Raw genomic sequence first — 16,168 nt, forward strand, 5'->3', positions numbered from 1 at the left:
GGTGGGAGAGCTTTTCCCATTCCCTGGTGCCAGGAGAACCCGAGCTTGTCCCAGAAGCAAGTCAGGCAAGAAGGAGAGGAGATCTACGCTGCTGCACCTTTATTTAGTGTTAAAGGGAGGGGCACCACCAGCGACAGAAAAGCAAATGTACACAGGGGAAGGGACCAGAGACACTCAGGTGGCCACCCCTGGACTACCAAAGGAGCGGTCCTGCAGGGGAGTCATTCCTGAAGGATGCGCAACCACGCTGGAAGTACTGCGGGGATCAGAGGTGTGCAAACAGCAGCCGGCAGCGAGCCCTGCTCCCTGCCCAGACCCACACTCCTGGGAGCCTGCTCTTGGAGAGGTACAGACCCAGGAGTGGCAGACACTGCTACAGCCAGCCTTGGAAAGCCGACACCGCCTATTCCCCGCAGGGATGCTCTGCAAGGGTAAGGAGCCACGGGAATCATGAGCGCGGGCGGGCGCCGAGGCACCACGTGTGCGTTACTGAGGAGCAGCCGGGCGGGCGGGGAGGCCCCGCCAGCCCCGCCCGGCTGCGAAGGCACGGAGCTGCCGGCTGTGCATCCAGCGCCTGCGGGAGGGACAGGGGAGCCACGCACACCTCGGAGGGAGCCACGGAGCTTGGGGAGGAGTGTTCAGTCCCGGAGGTAAAGCCGTCCGGTGGCAAGATTCTAAGGCGGGGGGGATTATTTTGGGGGTGATTTGCAATTTAAACAGAAGTCTGTGCGTCAGTGCCAATTAACTTCCTCCCCCAGCCCCATCTGGGAGCCATAAGCCAGCCTGTGCTGAGGCTTTTCATGTTTGCAACTTGAAATATGGGAGCAGACTGGAGTAAGAAACCGTTTTTGCCTTCCTCAAGAGTCATCCCTACCCCACAGTGGGTGCTTGCAGCACGGCCCCTCTGCCTGTTCCTCCGCAGTGACACTGCCCAGGTGAGCCTCTTCACCACAGTTTTGGTACTGCCCACCTGACTACTCCACATTCCCTGTAGGGAATCCGACACTGCTGAGACAACTGGAGTGACAAACAGCTGGGAGGTGACAAAAGGACTGGGAAGGAATATGGAAACATGATCTAGCTTTGAATCTCCTGCCTTTGGGTTGCTTACAATGGAGGTGTCCAAAAAATAGCGGTAGGGAAAAATTAAGACATCCTATTTACAAGTTCATATACACTTAAAATACATCACCGAGCACTGTTCCTCTGGTCATGTGTGTTGTGCACCCGCAGAGAGAACGTGGCTCCAATGGTCATCAAGAAAATCTTTAAAAGTTTTTTTTTCCTTAAAAAAAATAAGTTATTTTAGACCTGATAAATCACTTGCCAACGGGAAGCAGCTGTTAAACAGAAGCAGTGACTCAGTTACACAAGGGCAAAGAAAGCATCAGTCAGTGAGCTTTAGAGGCCTGTATAGTGAGGGAGACAAGTTTAAAAGCTTCAAGCGTCTCCCTCTCTGGCTCATGCTGATTGCCAGTGCTCGGTGTGCAGCACCCCAGGTCTAAAGCTCTGGGGTGTCTGACTGGGCCGATGGCAGGACACGAGACCCTACAGCTCTGCCCTCTGCCCAGTGCAGAGGCTCGGAAAGCTCTGGTAGGACTCACCGTGCTCTCTCGGCAGTGTATTGGTGCTACAGAGCCCGCCCACAGGAGGCGGGGAGGGGCAGGGGGAGCAGGGCCAGGGCTCCCCTCCCTTGCCTTGGCTTGGGGGGTTTCACCCTTCCCAGTAATGCTTGGGGCTGGCACTGGCAGCACAGTTTGTACTGCTCAGTGAATTCAGGAATTCCTCCCCAGGGCTCGCTGCTTTGTCTCCACCTCCCACCGGCTCCTACCTGCACCAGGTGGGAGCGCGGGGCCAGCTCCCGCTCCAGCCCCACGCATCCAGGCCCGGAGCCCAGCCCAGAGTGCGCCGCAGCAGGGGAGGAGGCAGCTCCAGCCCCCTCTCCCGGGGCCAGGGGAGACGCTGGCAAAGTCCTTGGAGGAGCATGGCGAGAGCGGGGTGCGGGTGTTCCTGCCGGGGATCTCCGTGGGCGGACGGAAACGGGGAGAGTTTCACTTCCCCGCGCTGCCGGGGCCAGGGGGCGGGGAGGGGGCGTCCCAGGAAGTTCAGTTTTTGTCATCACAGGACAAAGAAGAGGATGAGCACCACTAGCAAGATGACGAAGAGGACAACAATTGCACACCACTGCCGTCGATCTGGAAAGAAAAGGAAGCATCAGTCTTCCTGCTTTAGTGGAGAAGGAAAATTGGGGGGGCATTTTTCTTCATGTACTGCTAGGAACCAAATTCAAGCTTAAGCCACAGAAGGCCAAAACAACAGTCCTGTGGGCGAAAGGCTATGGTGCTGTATATTTTAGTGAGGCATTCTCCTCCAGGATACATTGGGGTTTGGGAACAGCTGTGGGAATTCTGAGGCTTCTTCCCAACCAAGTTCAAATAGCTTTGAAAAGCTGGCTCAAACGCAATTGGGAGGAACAAGCAGAGAGCTGCTGTGTTTGCTGTTCATTCATGGAGTAATCTGTTTGCCAGAGGAACAAGAAGGGATCCGGTGAAAGCTGCCCTGAGGAGCTCTGCCAGGAAGAGATTGTGGTGGCTTCCCTTAGGACAGGGCCGGGAATCAGGTTTCCCTGGACATCTTTACACCTCATTGGCTCAACACCACATCCCCTCTGAGACAGGATGGTGCAGCAGTGGGGAAAAGGCACCCCCTCAACTCCTAGGCACAGCAGCTGCCCCACAAAGAGCCCTCCTGCTCTCCCTGGCATAGGTGATTCCAGCAGAAATGCTCTTTCACAACACTCAGAAACATTCTGCAGAGATCCATGGGCTTTCCCAGAGGAAAGGGCAGAGACACAAGGTTCACCCGTAGTTGTGCCGCTGCTGAGCTACTGGTGACCCAAAGTGCACTGTCAGCACTCCAAGTGGTCTCTCTGGGGCTGTACTCTCACCATCTCATAAATCCCCCCGACAGCCTAATCCTGCAGAGCAGGAATGCTTTTCCTCCTGGCAGCTGCTGCCTTCCCAAGGCCCTGAGCACCCAGGGCAGAGGGGCGCTGGAGGAGGCGCTGGCCGGGCGCGGAGCCAGGCTCGGAGGCAGCCGGCAGCGCGGGACTTCCCGGCAGCCAGGCCGGGCTTCCTGTCTGCTCTGCCCGCGGCGCCCCGCCAGCGCCCCGCCTGCAGGCACAGCCTTATAAGGACTTTTCTGGGGGTTCAGCACACAATGCAGCTCTTTCCTCTGCCAGATGAGAGAGATGTGGCCGACAACAGGCCCGCAGGCGCCAGCAGCCCCCGGGCAGGTGGGATTTGGGAAGGGGATTGCCGCAGGCATTCTGGTGCCTGGGGGAAGCCACACACGGTGGTGGCCGGTGTTTAATGGCACCTTGACAAGCTTTTGTTCCACAGGCAGCCCGGGAAACTGCAGCAGAGCAGGAGGCTGCAGAGCTTCCCCTCCCACCAGCTAGAGGGGGATTTTCCCAGCAGCAGCAGCATAAATAGAAAGGCATCTGTAAATAAAACAAAGGCAAGGGACAGGCAGCAGAGCAGTGTCCGGGCAGGAGCAGCTGCCGGGCTTGGAAGCCTTCCCTTCTTTCAAGAACTGAGAGCTGCTCCCTCCCCTTGGCTGGGTGGGTGGGAGCAAGTGTCCCAGCCTGAGGATCCACGGCTTGTCTCTCCCTTTCCAGGGCTGGATCCCACTTCCCAGGACCTACCACTCGTCATGTGGGACACTTTGGCGAGCTTCTTCATGACGTTATCAAGGCGCGACTGAGTGCTGTCTAACTCGTGGGAGAAGTCATCCAGCATCCTGAGGACAGAGGCAGGGCACTGGTCAGCACGTGGCACATCCCTCGGGGATTCTGCAGCATGCTCACACACGTGGATCAAACACCGATGTGAGCACAGTGTCACACCTTGGCAGACAAAATGAATGCAACCTCCTCTCCTGGGAGCACCCAGGAGGGGAAAAAACCTGCTGAAACAGCAGTTGTGCTTTGGTGGGAAGTAACTCGGGATTCCTGCCAGACTGATCCTCCCTGTGTGTTTGTGGCTGAACTCTACACACACCTGCAAGGTGAGGAGTGGGAGGGGCTTCCTTACAAAAGGGAAGTCTCATTCATAATCTGTGATTAGCAGAGACTGATTAGATCTGCATGTCAGCTCAGACTTTAGATCTCTTTTCTTGTTCAGGGCTTGCAGCTTAAACTAAAATCTTGTTTCACTCATGTATCAAGTGGGAATGAGATCTGCAGTTGCTTTTAAGGTGCTTTTCAAGCTCTGCATGAAGTTACCCTTTTACTTCTTCCACACAGCGACTGTAATGAATCTGAAAGCCTTCCTGAATCCGTGCTTTGTCAACGCCAGTGCACATCCACAGTCAAGGTACCAATCCAATTGTCTCCAGCCAGTGGGACTTAAAGGCTTAATGCATTTAAAAGGACAGACTCCTTATTTGGAGTGCTGGGGCACTTGTTAAACCTTCATTCAGTGGGTGAAACCTCACTGTGGTAGTTATGAGCTAATCTAGCAAGCACTGATGGCTTGTGGTGATCCAGAAACAGCCAGGCCACATCAATCTCCTCTGTGAGAGCAGAGGATTCTCATGCTGCACAGCTTCACACAACAGGGAGGTTGAAAGTTCCACCTCTCCATCAAAGACGAAAACACTTCACAGGGGACACAGCTCTCCAGACTCCTACCAACCAAACAAGGAGGGGGTTTAGGCATAAACCTTCAAGCCTTTCTGGAAGCAGAGCATGTGTTAGCCTACACAACTGGGAACTTGTTTGCAAAGGACGAGAACTGGAAAAGAAATCTAATTTATATGTAAATGGATGGATGCAAAATGACTTTTTGAGCTGCCCTTTAACCTTTTGCGTGGGTGAGGGTTATTTTTAACTTCAGTGATGAAGAGTAGCACTGTGCTGTGCGTTTCAGGCAGAGCTGAGAGCTCCTGGCCCCAGCAATTGTCCAGGGGCAGCACAAAGCCCTGCCGAGTGGAGAAGTGGCCAGTATCTGCATTGCACAGCACCTCCCTCCCTTATCTGCTGGCTGCTTGAGGGGGAGCATGTGAAAAGGAGAGGAGGAAAGGTAAGGTGGCAGTTAAGCCTGGCCTAGATGCAGGCTTCCAAAGGAAGGAGGATCCTTGCAGGTTGCAGTACACAAAATGCTTTCCACAGGGTGGAAAGGGAGAGGCTGCCTGAAGGACCAGTGAATTCCAGGCTCTAGCAGAGGCAGAGAGGTGTGTGAGGACAGCCAGCCCCATGCCAGGTCTCACACTTACACTGCTTGCTCTTCCAGCTCCCCACCAATGCGCTGGGACATGTTCTTCAGCACCCCGATGCTGCCAGAGACCAGCTCCAACTGCTCATCCTGCTGCTCCACAATCAACTGGGGCCAGAGAGAAGAGAAACAGGCAATTACAGATCTGCTGCCTGCAGCTGGGCTGGAGCCAGCCCACACACTGGACAGGCACTCGCTGCTCGGCCAACACCAGCTGTGAGGCCTGGGCTCAGACCTACGCCACCAGGAATGAGGACTGCATTCCTAAGAAAGGCTAGAGGAGACAGCCTGGGGAAAGCCTCCATGGCATGGCATCCCCATGGCACAGCAGGCTGCAGCCTCCAGACAGCCCTGCAAATCCAGCCTCAACTCATCCATGCTGCACACACAGCTAAAGTGACTTTGGAAAGCTCCACGGGCTGCTCATCAAAACCTCTGCAAGGTAAGCAGGCCAGGGAGGCTGCGCCTGCAAAATGCCACCATGCAGCTAACACGGGGTTAATGGAAGCAGAAGGCTGTTGCAGCTTCTACAGTTAAAAATAGCCAGGCTGGCTCTGAATGTGCCAAAGGAATAAGTCTGCTGCTGTTTTAAGTCATTTTCAGGGCACAGTCACACTAAGGATTAGCTTTACCCTAGTTACCTATTTCTGAAGCTATTTATCTCCCTGGAGTCAGTAGGTAAAACGTGTCTGGAAGCTGAGGTGGCATCACGGGTCAGGAGCTTTAGCAGAGTTTGCCACCTCGAGTCACTGCCTGTGTCAAGGCCCTGCAGTTCTCCAGTCTGTGCCCAGCCTGGGCACTTCTCCAGGCAAACTCCCTGTCAGCTGGGAAGTGCAGCTGGGAAGTGCCTCACCAGGGGTTCTCCCAAGCCCTCACAGCCTCTCACTAATCTCACGGTGACAAAAGCAGGAAAAGGAAGCAGGCGCGTGCTCCTGCTCCCAGCCTGTTCTGATGGGAGATGCACACAAACAACACCAAACACCTTTAACCAGGGGAAGTTGCGTAAGAGAGGCAGGTCCTTTTCATTTTGTAGTGTTTCTATTCTTCCAAGGATTCCAGCAATCCTTGTACTATTAAATCTTAGCATGCTACACCTTCCCGGTTGTGCCAACTGCCTCCTAAACACAGCAGAAGCCCCACGGCTCCAGGGTTAAAAACTTTGTGCTGAGACCACCCAAAGCTGTGCTGCAGAGGAAATGCATGCACAGACATGCCACAAGCAAGGAGGACTGTCAGGCTCCTGGAACCAGACCAGCCCCCCTGGCACCCACTTGGCAAGCAAAGCTATTTATTCTGCTATGCCAGCTGCCTTACCTGTTGTTGAGCTTGCTGCTCCTCGATGAAATGTGAATTTGCTAATTGCAGCTCCCGGTCCAGACGGCTGTATTTGTCAGGTCCAGAGCTCCAACTCTGACTCCCACTCTCCCCCAGGAGTGCCTAAACAGATGCAGAGAGCTCTTAGCAACGCCCTTGTGCCTGCTCACAGCCCGTCCACAGGGTGAGGTGGGAAGGCAGACAAGGCAGCACTTGTGTACACACACACACAGCATCCCTTTCCTCCTGCTCTGCTGCTGCTCAGTCAAAGTGCTGTCATGAACTAAACCAACACAGAGCCAAAACGCCAGCCCGGGAAGTCCCTGCAGCCTGGAATTGCAGATGCCTCTCCAGCAGCAGGAGCGCTGGAGTGTGGCCGACTGACAGTGTGTGCAGAGCCTGCACAGCACAAAGGACTGAGAGACCTGCTCAAGAGGCAGCCCTGTGTGCTGGGACACGTGAGCTGGGAAGTGTCCGGATACATTGTGTTAACAGATGGACAGCTCCAACCCAGCACTCTGCTGCTAACCACAGTGGCTTAAGAGGGTCTGGATAAAGTACTTAACCAGTTGAGCTGACAGTAAAATAATGCACTGTATAACCAGAACAGCACTGTATGCTTATGTTCTATGATCCAGGCTGCCTATCCCTCCAGCAGGCTCTTCAGCTGCCAGCATACGAAGTTACTCTTGCTACCTGCCCTGCAACCTGAACAGAGAAGCTCCTGCACAGCCTGCAGAGATGTGGCTTCCAGCCAAGTGTCTCTGTCCCTGAATGGGCAATAACCCAAGCTACAAATGCTGGAGAATGAACATGACCTGCTGAGGAACTGCACCCTGCAGCACTAGGGAAGGGTTAAGGGAAGGGCTTCCAGTATGGAAGCCAGGCTGACTTGTAACGAGACGTTCTTGCAGCTCCAGGTTGTGGGCAGGATGGAATGACTGTTTGTGAAGAACAGCAAGACAAGGACCAGGCTGCTCTGTCAGGCTGAAAACAAGACAGTCTATGGTTCATCTGACTTAGAAGGTTCAAGGAGGGGTGAGGAAAGCTGACAGACTGACCATGCAGGATGCCAGCAGGACATCTGGCTTTGTCTGCCCCCGAGACTGAGCAAGCCCCTGGTCCCTCCAGTCTGTGGCAAAGGCAGCTCCTTTTTCTTTAGTGCAGTGCACTAGCTTTGCCTGCAGCTCCAATAGAAAGGGCCTGTTAGCCAGCCTGGGCTGCGAGGGCCAGGTCACTGCTAGCCAGCCCCTCAGACACAAAGCCCAGCACAAGCCTTGCAGTCTGGAATGAAGGCGAGGGGCTGGGAAGGGAGAGGAAGGCAGCAAGGGGAAGTCAGTTTTCCTGACCAGATGTCGCTGCGTGAGCTGGGCCATATGGTCTCCTGCAGCTATCAGGAACCTCGTGCAAAGGAAAGCAGCAAATCGCAGGGAAAGCTACTGACTTGTTTGAGCAAAGGTGTCAGGGACTTTGCTGCTGGGAGTGTTTGCCAGGCACGTCAATTAACCCTGTGGCAAGCTCAGGAATGAGCTCTGTGCTTCTCAGTTTGTTGTTTTTGCCACGTGTGGTAAGGCTGATGCAGTACAATTAACTGTGTGAAGCACACACCAGCTTTTACTGGAATGGGTCTGGAAGTCAGCTCCAGTATTCCTTACAGCCTCCCCATCAGCCAGGAAGGAGCACAAGCTGCAACTATTTCTATTCCTCAGATTACAAGTGCAGACAACACGAGACTCCTCGAGCTCCTTCCATCTTCTTACATGGCTATTACGAGAAGCAGCTGCATGAAAGGATATTGCACCATCCTGGCTCCTAAATCCAGCAGAGCGCAGGATTACATTCATTGACATGGATTCTGGGCTGGTTCCCCCCGAGGAGGAGGAGGGAGATTTCCCTTTCCATGGGATGATGCAATGCTGGCAGTGGTACACAGCCTGCTCTGAAGACACACACAGATGGTGAGTGCTGACTTACTGCTCTGAGAGAGGCTTGGGAGAGGCTGGCAGCAATGTGCCTGTGAGACCCAGCTCTCCCAGGGCAGCCGAATGGACACGGCTCAAACACAGCTTGGCAAGCCCCTTCCCACACCAAAGGTTTGTAAGGGGAGGAACTCCAGACAGGACAGACATTGTAGCAGAGAGACATTGCCCATTTCTGGTTCTCACCTGCCTGTTTTTCCTTTCAGCCAGTGCCTGCATGGAAGAGTTTGACATCTGATCCTTCATGTCCTGTTTGTTCAACAAAAGAAGCAGCATGTGAGTGTTGGATTTGAGGTGACAGGCAGATTCAGCGTGCTACAGGACTGTCCATACCCAGCAAGGCTTCTACAAGGAGAAGTGAGGGAAGGGAAATTTTCTTTGAAAACACTTTTGAAGAGTTTGGAAACACTGTAGAAGTTTTGTTGTTACATTAGTACAGTCCACAGCATTGGGATATTCTGAAAATATTCCTCATTTACTACTCATTTTACTCCACCAGGACCAGAACCACTTTGATTTGTATAATAAACTAATGTTCCTGTTGACAGAATGTAAGGAAGTGTTTGCCAAGGCCTTGAAGCCTATGATCTCCTGTGCTTTATTCCCATCTGGATTTATATTCCATAGTAGATTTCCTGTCCTGTGGCCATCCTCTCTGACTGTGCCCATGTTCTCTCCTACCAATTAATTTTTGGTGTAACGTTCCTGCAGAAGGTCACTAACCACAGAAGGCTCCCCCTCACAGTGCAACATAACCCAGTTTTCATAAATCAGCAAAAAAAGTCATCTGGCAGAGGCTGATCCAGCAGCAGAGTTCTGAAGCCACCAGAGCACTCAGGTGTGTTTTACTGCTCAGAGATGTGCAACACATTTCATTTCCCAGAGGGAGACAATGCTCCCAAACCCATTAGCCAGCACTGTTCAGCCAGGAGAAGAGGACCAGAGAGCAGGCTTGCCTGATCCTGTCCGTTAGGGAGTGGACTACACTGAGGGCAAGGCAGCAAGCACACGCCTGCTACCTGGGGCCAGTGTGGTTTGGGATCAGTTCCCACGCAGCAAGCCTTAGGAACTGCATCCAGACCGCAGGACTGCAGGTAGGGTAACAGGCTTGCTGCCAGCCACACCAGTGCATTCTGTGGAGCAGGAACATCAGAGTCATGAGGGGTAGCAGAAACTCAGTGTAGCTATTAATAGACAGAAAACTCCCTAACTAGCAGCTTCTTACCAGGCAGTGAAGCTTTTGGAAAGATGTTCCTTCTCTATTTGTTACCACCAAGTGGTTAAAAATGCCCTTTTTGCTTCTCATGCGTAAGCTTAAATTTTAAAAAAAATCTTCCTCAAGTTAAAAATAAATCCAGTGGTTGTTTGGACCATTTTGCAGGGGTAGGAAGTTGAAGTCACCATGTCAATAACACCAGGCTTTAACCATCTGGCAGTGTTCAAAGTGGTCTCCCTGCTGCTGAAAACCAGTGCTACAAATAGTCGGGACAGTTGCGAATTCCCTCACCTCGAAGGGAGGCTCCACCTTGCAGCTCTTCCCCTGTTACCACAGGCTCCCATTCACTGTTGCCAGAGCAGTGAGAAGGTTTCAAGGGGCAGCAGCATAAAAGGAGGGAATTCCATGGGGGACTTGCACCCCCAAACCCTTCTGTGTAGCTCCAGGAGGGAACTCACGAGGAAGAGGAGGATGCCTGAGACTCAGCAGGTGGCACTTTCTTCTCTGCTCTCCAGCCCACCACAGAACGGCCCCAAGCTTTCCTTTTTTAACCACCTAATGCCCCCCACGCCCTCCCCAGGCGCTGACCCCGGGGCAGGCTCCTTACCCTGACCACCTGGCGCGTGCTGGTGATGAAGGCTTTGCGGATCCCCAGCTCGGTGGCGTCGAGGTTGAACTTGCGCGGGTTTGCCTCGACGATGCCTGCACACCGAGTCAAGGAGTGCCGCGAGCGGCGCCGGGGGCACCGATGGATACACAAACCTGAGCGTGCCACGTGGCCACTGCTGCGCCTGCTCCCAAAATCTGATCAGCAAAGCACAGCACGCTGCGTGGAAAAGGAGGCACGGCAGGAATGCCGTGAGGCACAAGGTTTCTCTTTTCCATGTTTCTTTTTTGGTTCTGTGATGCTGCGCAGCGTTTTCAGGAGCACTCAGAGGAACACAGGGGAAAGGAGCATTTCTGGAAGCCAGCCTAGAGAATGCACTGACTCCGCAGAAATCCACAACACAACAGGCTTTCTCAAACAGAGCATCTTAGAATATACCTTCCAAAAAGGGAAACAAAAAGACTAAAGGAAAATCCTTGATTTCTCATTTGCAATTTGAGAAAAGCTGATATGATCGCAAAATTCAATCCCAAAAAATCCCAATCCTGATTTTTGCAAAGATTGACAACCACTAGGACCTGGCTATTTAGTACAACTTGGGAACTGCAGCTCCCTCCGAAGGGCCACAAAAGGATACTGATTGTTTCATCCAAGTCCTCCAGGTCCCACTCGATGCTCCGCAGGTTGTTCCTGAGCTCATTAGTGGTCCAGTCGATTTCTTCTCTTGTGGCGATGGAGGGATCTTGCAAGAGCTCCGTCCACCTCTGGAAGAGCCCCTGGGCAGTGTTCACGGCTTTCTGCACCTCCCTGTGCCGGGAGGAGAGTGAAGAGAAGCCAAGAATTATCATCAGCTGCCCTGTAGCGGTGACATTGGGCCAGCCCCTTGTCCAGCTGAGCAGGGATGCCACAGCTTCCTCCCAAATGCTTTTCCTTCCAACAACCTCGTGTCTATTTTGTAAAATAAGGATTTGCCCTGTGTCTTGCTGCAGCATGAAGTTACTCACGGAGGGACCTATTTCTTCAGGGGAAGCTGCTGAGTGTCACCCAGGCAAGCCAGGGCAGAGGGTCTGAACAAGGCAGCTCTTTGGCAATCCATGCTTTGCATTCCTCTCTCAACAGTTTTCCTCTCAAGGCCCTTAACTACCCATGTAAGATGCCCCAAGGGCACACACAGTGTCCCTGCACCGCAGCCAGGCAGATTGTTGAGTGCAGCACTGTTTATTTTAATTCAGCATTTTAAAAAATACACAGCCCTACTACACTGGCTTAGGAAACACAAGTTTTTTCTGCTGGTGTAAGCTCTTTTGGAGACGAGTGCATTCACAGCAAGGGAAGGCATTGCTGACAGCTCTGGTTTGGGGCAAGCAGGTTTGTAAATTTGGGTTACAGACTCCCAGTGTGGTTATCTGCATTTACAAGCTGTGAACTGCTCCCCAGGTTCACAGGGAGCTGGGATTAGGAGGGGACACAGATCAGAATGTGGTGGTGTCCAAGGAGGCCACCGTGAGCTTGCACGGTGAGCAGTCAGATATTTCACCCCAGCGAAGGAAAGCAGGGGAGATGAACTATGGTGCCAAGACTGCAGCTCTCCAAGTTCCACCAGGGCTTGAAGACCTCCAGTTGCTGTCTAAGCTGCAGTTTCTCAGCACTCTGATGTGTGTCCCTCCTCTCCTCACATGCCTACAGCTCCGAGTCTGCCACGCTGAGTGCCCTAAAGTCAGCAGCCTGCACGGAGGATCTGGGAAACTTCATTCCCTCCCGTACTTGTCAGCACAAGCTTTGGTTTTGTTTGTTTTTTTATCTGAATACACTTGTGGAGGTCCCCAGCAGCAAGAACGCAAAGCAGAGCTGGACATCCTCTGATGGGAGGAGTTCCAGACACCAGGAAAGCAAACTAACAGCAACTCTGGTGGCTACACCACCACCAGCCCCTCTGACCTGCCAGGTAATAATTAACTCTGGGAGCGGCAGCACATCCCCTTTCCCCTCCCTGCCCTTCCCCGCACGCTGCGGGAACATCTCTGGAAAGTTTGACAGGACGTTTGCTCCCCACCCATGGCGACGACTCCTACACTTTCCTCTCAGCACGAGTTCAGCCTGGGAGAGGGATCCACTTTCCCTGGCTGCGCCAGTATCCCTTCCCACACTTCTTGTTCATACACGGCTCTCCCAAACACCCCACCAGGAGCCCCTCTGCTGCTGCCTCACTGTGACACGGGGCAGAAAACCAGCCCCAGCACAAGCTGAAGGTGGCCCGAGGGCAGTGTTTAGTGGCTGAGCTGCCTTCACAGAATCACTCGGGCTGGAAGGGACTTCTGTGGATCATCCAGTCCAAACCCACTGTCAAGGCACTGTCACCTAGAGCAGGGGACACAGGGACACCTCCAGATGGGTTTGGAATGTCTCCTGCAAACTCCAAGACCTCCCTGGGAAGCCTTTCCCAGTGCTCTGCCACCCTCACTGTAAAGAAGCTCTTCCTAACGTTGAGGTGGAACTTCTTGTGTTCTAGTTTATGGCCACTGCTCCCTCCTTGTCCTGTTGCTGCAATGGGTCTGGCACTATTCTGACACCCCTAAGAGATATTTATATGCATTGAGGAGATCCTCTCTCAGTCTTCTATGGACTAAGCAGGCCCAGCTCCTCTAGTCTCTCCTCACCAGAGAGATGCTCCAGACCCCAAATCATCTTTGTGGCCTCCCCTGGACCCTCTCCAGTAGCTCCAACAGAGCGCCTTTCACCCTATTACTGACAATTCTCCTTTGACCACCTTTAGCTGGTATTTCCCTGCGCTCAGGCTCTTCTCTGCAGGCTTCCTCTCACGGCCATTGTTTGTCCCACAGCTTGGTCCCAGCTCCTCTCCACCTTTCCCCGTGGTCACCCCGGTCTCCAGCCGCGAGCCCCCAGCCCCGCTCTGCCCACCGGCCCCAAGCCGCACCTGCAGCCGAGGCCGGGGGCCCTCACAGAGCGCGGGGAGGCCCGGCCGCGGCCCGCCTCAGCCCAGCGCCTCCCGCGCCGGGCCGCCCCGCCGCCCAGGCCCGGAGCCCGCGCTCAGCCCCTCAGCGGCACGGGGGGCCTGGCCGCCATTTTCCCCCCCACACGGACCCCCGCCCGCTGCTCGCCCCACGCTCCGCGGGCCTCCCGCGCTGCGGGGCGGCCGTGCCCGTCCCCTCCGCGCCCGGACGCGGCCCCGGCCCGCTGCGCGTCCCTCTCCCCGTGTCCCGGGCCCCGCCGAGCGCGGCGCTCACCCCTTCACCACGAAGAAGGGGTCCTCCATCGACATGGCGCTGCCGCCGCCTCACGCCACGGCCGCCGCCAGGCCACGCCCCCTCCATCAGGCCACGCCCACACAACGCCCTCTGCGGGCCACGCCCCCGCCGCCCCCCGGAGGGGGCGTGGCCGGGTGACGTCATGCGCCATGGCGGGGGCTGTGTGCCGGGGTGCGCTGCGGGGTCCGGGCGCTGTCCCGGCTCTGCCAGGGGAGCTCCGGCCGCTTTTCCCGCAGCCTCCGGAGCCCCGGGGTCCCTGTCACTCACGGAGTCACACAGAGCATGGGTCAGGTGGGCAGGGAGCGCGGCGGGTCACTGGTGCCCCCTCCCTTCTCATCCCGGAGCACGTGGCACAGGTTGTGTCCAGACGGGTCTGGGATATCTCCAGGGAGGGACGCTCCGCGCTCTCTCTGGGCAGTCTGTGCCGGTGCGTGGTCACTCGTACAGGGAAGAAGTTCTTCCTTGTGTTCAGGTGGAACTCCCTGTACGTCGGTCCCTCCCCTTGCCTCCCCTGTCCCGGTGGTTGGCACCACCGAGCAGAGCCTGGCTCCATCCTCTTGGCACCCCTTCTTCAGAGCCCAGAGGTGCACACAGCACTCCAAATGTGGTCTCACCAGGGCTGAATAGAGATGCAGGATCACTGACCCCAACGCCCTGCTCTCAGCAGCCCTGTAGTGACAGAGGGGGTTACATGTTCCCGTGTAATGCCTTCCCACATTGGTGCACAGTCCCCAGCACCGCTGTGCCAGCAGCAAGACCGTGCAAAAGCTGGTGTGTGTCCCATTGCTTAAGTTATGTGGATTAAAGCACATTGGTGCACAGTCCCCAGCACCGCTGTGCCAGCAGCAAGACCGTGCAAAAGGTGGTGTGTGTCCCATTGCTTGAGTTATGTAGATTAAAGATACTAATTTTTTTATTTTAGAGAACTAAAAGCAGCCTTCTCAGTGAAGAGAGGAAGTGATGTAAGGCTCACTTACACCATCTCCTCACACACCTGCAGTTAGCAGCACTATTGTTCCTGTCCGACTCTTCTGTGTGGAAGAAATTTTGTGCTTTATGCCAAACCCAGGACAGTAAACTCTTGCCCCTCGCAGGATTTGCAGCCTTTAAAACATCAAGTAAACCAGCCAGCCAGCCTCATTCACCCAGATTCATGGACCAAAACACAAACCTTGGCACAGTGGGGCTCTATGAGGGTCCCCAGCAGGAGTGGCCCAGGCAGGCTGTGTTCCCAGCTGGGGTGGGAGGAAGCAGCAGGGAGCGACAGGCAGTCTGCTCGGCTCCTGCTGCCCTTCCTGCCCCGGGAAGGCACAGGCACCGCTTCCTTCCTCCTGCCTTGTGCAGGGTGAGAACAGCCCTGTGTCGCTTGGATGGTGTCCATGCCCGGGTGAGGGTCCCTTCTTCCCTCATTCCCACCTCTCTTACATCTCTGGGCTCTTTAATAGCTGAGCACAGGCAGCCCTGGACTTGCAGCAGCTGGCAGGAGGGGGATGATGCCTGCAGAGCTCTGGGAGATGTTCCCACCCATATCCACACAGCAGAGAGGTGTCCCTGCCTTGCTGCCTCGTGGGTTGATTTTGCAGAGGCTTGGCCAGGAGGAATCCCCCAAGTTTTAACCCTGGCCTGTGCTTCCCGAAGGTGGCAGTGGTCCAGCATCCCGAGCAGAGGCAGGGAAGGGGCACAAACCCCATTTGCAGAGGTGCCTCCTCAGCATGGGAACGGGATTCCCAGCTTTTGCAATGCCAGCAGCTTTCCTCACACGCGCCCTGGGGTGGGAAGGCTGTGCCACATGTTGGACCGGTTTCTGCAGTTCTTGGGGTGGGAAATCCACCTCCTGCTCCGGCCAGCCCCACGCCAGGAGTGGTGCAACGGGTGGCAGCTTCAGGGCTGGCGTTTGCCGGCCCTTCCTTGCCGAATTCGGGATGACTTTCCCACGCCAGCAGGATTTGGGGCGTCCCTGCCAAACATGTGCTTAGCATGGGAGGTTCCCTCCAGGAACAAACAGGGTTCCCAGGAGCTGCTGGTCCAGTTTGCCTGTCCCTGTCCCACAGAGACCTTGTGCTCCCCAAAACCTCCTGATCCTCCCGTGACTTCCACCTGTGCCTGAAACCACTGGGAATGGAAAAGGGAAAATGTCCTGCAGCCTCTTAGAATTACTAGCCAGGAATTTCAGAAATCCTTCAATAAATTATGTGAACACTTTATTCACTTCTTTGATTTTTTTTTAATAGAATCACAGAATCACTTAGGCTGGAAAATACCTAAGATCGTTGAGTCCATTTGCACAAAAGGGTGAAGCTTCACAGAGCTGTTGAGGGCTGAAAATAAGGAGTTTTACCAAAACATAGGGAAGTTGTAAACTTTCAAGGGATAAACGAGACACCCTGGTCTTTGATGCTAGAAATTAATTTACATGATGTAGTAAATAATTTAGATTTTCACCTGAGAGCCACTCCAACCACGCTGCGGTTTGTATTTTTTAGAACGAGGTTGTTTTTTGGTGTTCCATG

General features: G+C 54.5%; 2 protein-coding genes and 1 long non-coding RNA gene across 3 annotated transcripts; 2 read left to right on the forward strand and 1 right to left on the reverse strand.

Annotated features, from left to right (window-relative positions):
• Positions 1–84: 84 nt before the first annotated feature.
• On the reverse strand, positions 85–13,766 carry STX6 (syntaxin 6). The gene is made up of 8 exons (XM_063406606.1): positions 13,638–13,766; positions 11,030–11,199; positions 10,393–10,487; positions 8,756–8,818; positions 6,591–6,713; positions 5,278–5,384; positions 3,707–3,801; positions 85–2,195 (listed from the first exon to the last, which is right to left on the reverse strand). The coding sequence occupies exons 1-8, from the start codon at positions 13,670–13,672 to the stop codon at positions 2,119–2,121; spliced, it is 765 nt and encodes a 254-aa protein (XP_063262676.1). The 5' UTR covers positions 13,673–13,766; the 3' UTR covers positions 85–2,118.
• On the forward strand, positions 3,814–5,265 carry LOC134555200 (uncharacterized). Its single transcript, XR_010081386.1, has 3 exons — positions 3,814–4,068; positions 4,307–4,376; positions 4,932–5,265. It is a non-coding gene; the product is annotated as an uncharacterized LOC134555200 (long non-coding RNA).
• Positions 13,767–13,771: 5 nt separating the features above from the next.
• Positions 13,772–15,878, forward strand: LOC134555196 (uncharacterized). The gene is made up of 2 exons (XM_063406604.1): positions 13,772–13,944; positions 14,581–15,878. Exon 2 carries the CDS (start codon positions 14,812–14,814, stop codon positions 15,763–15,765), a length of 954 nt encoding a protein of 317 aa, XP_063262674.1. The 5' UTR covers positions 13,772–13,944; positions 14,581–14,811; the 3' UTR covers positions 15,766–15,878.
• The last annotated feature ends 290 nt before the right edge of the window (positions 15,879–16,168 follow it).

Source organism: Prinia subflava, chromosome 10 (genome assembly GCF_021018805.1).
Source record: "Prinia subflava isolate CZ2003 ecotype Zambia chromosome 10, Cam_Psub_1.2, whole genome shotgun sequence".
Lineage (NCBI taxonomy): Eukaryota > Metazoa > Chordata > Aves > Passeriformes > Cisticolidae > Prinia > Prinia subflava.

Excerpts from the sequence above, each read along its gene's own strand:
- STX6 (XM_063406606.1), bottom strand. The coding sequence starts at position 13,672 with ATGTCGATGGAGGACCCCTTCTTCGTGGTGAAGGG. Across the intron at positions 10,488-11,029 it reads GGACTTGGATGAAACAATCA|GCATCGTCGAGGCAAACCCG; the intron begins GTATCCTTTTGT and ends CTCGGTGTGCAG. Across the intron at positions 3,802-5,277 it reads GAGCTGGAAGAGCAAGCAGT|GATGCTGGATGACTTCTCCC; the intron begins GTAAGTGTGAGA and ends CTCTGTCCTCAG.
- LOC134555196 (XM_063406604.1), top strand. The coding sequence starts at position 14,812 with ATGGACCAAAACACAAACCTTGGCACAGTGGGGCTCTATGAGGGTCCC.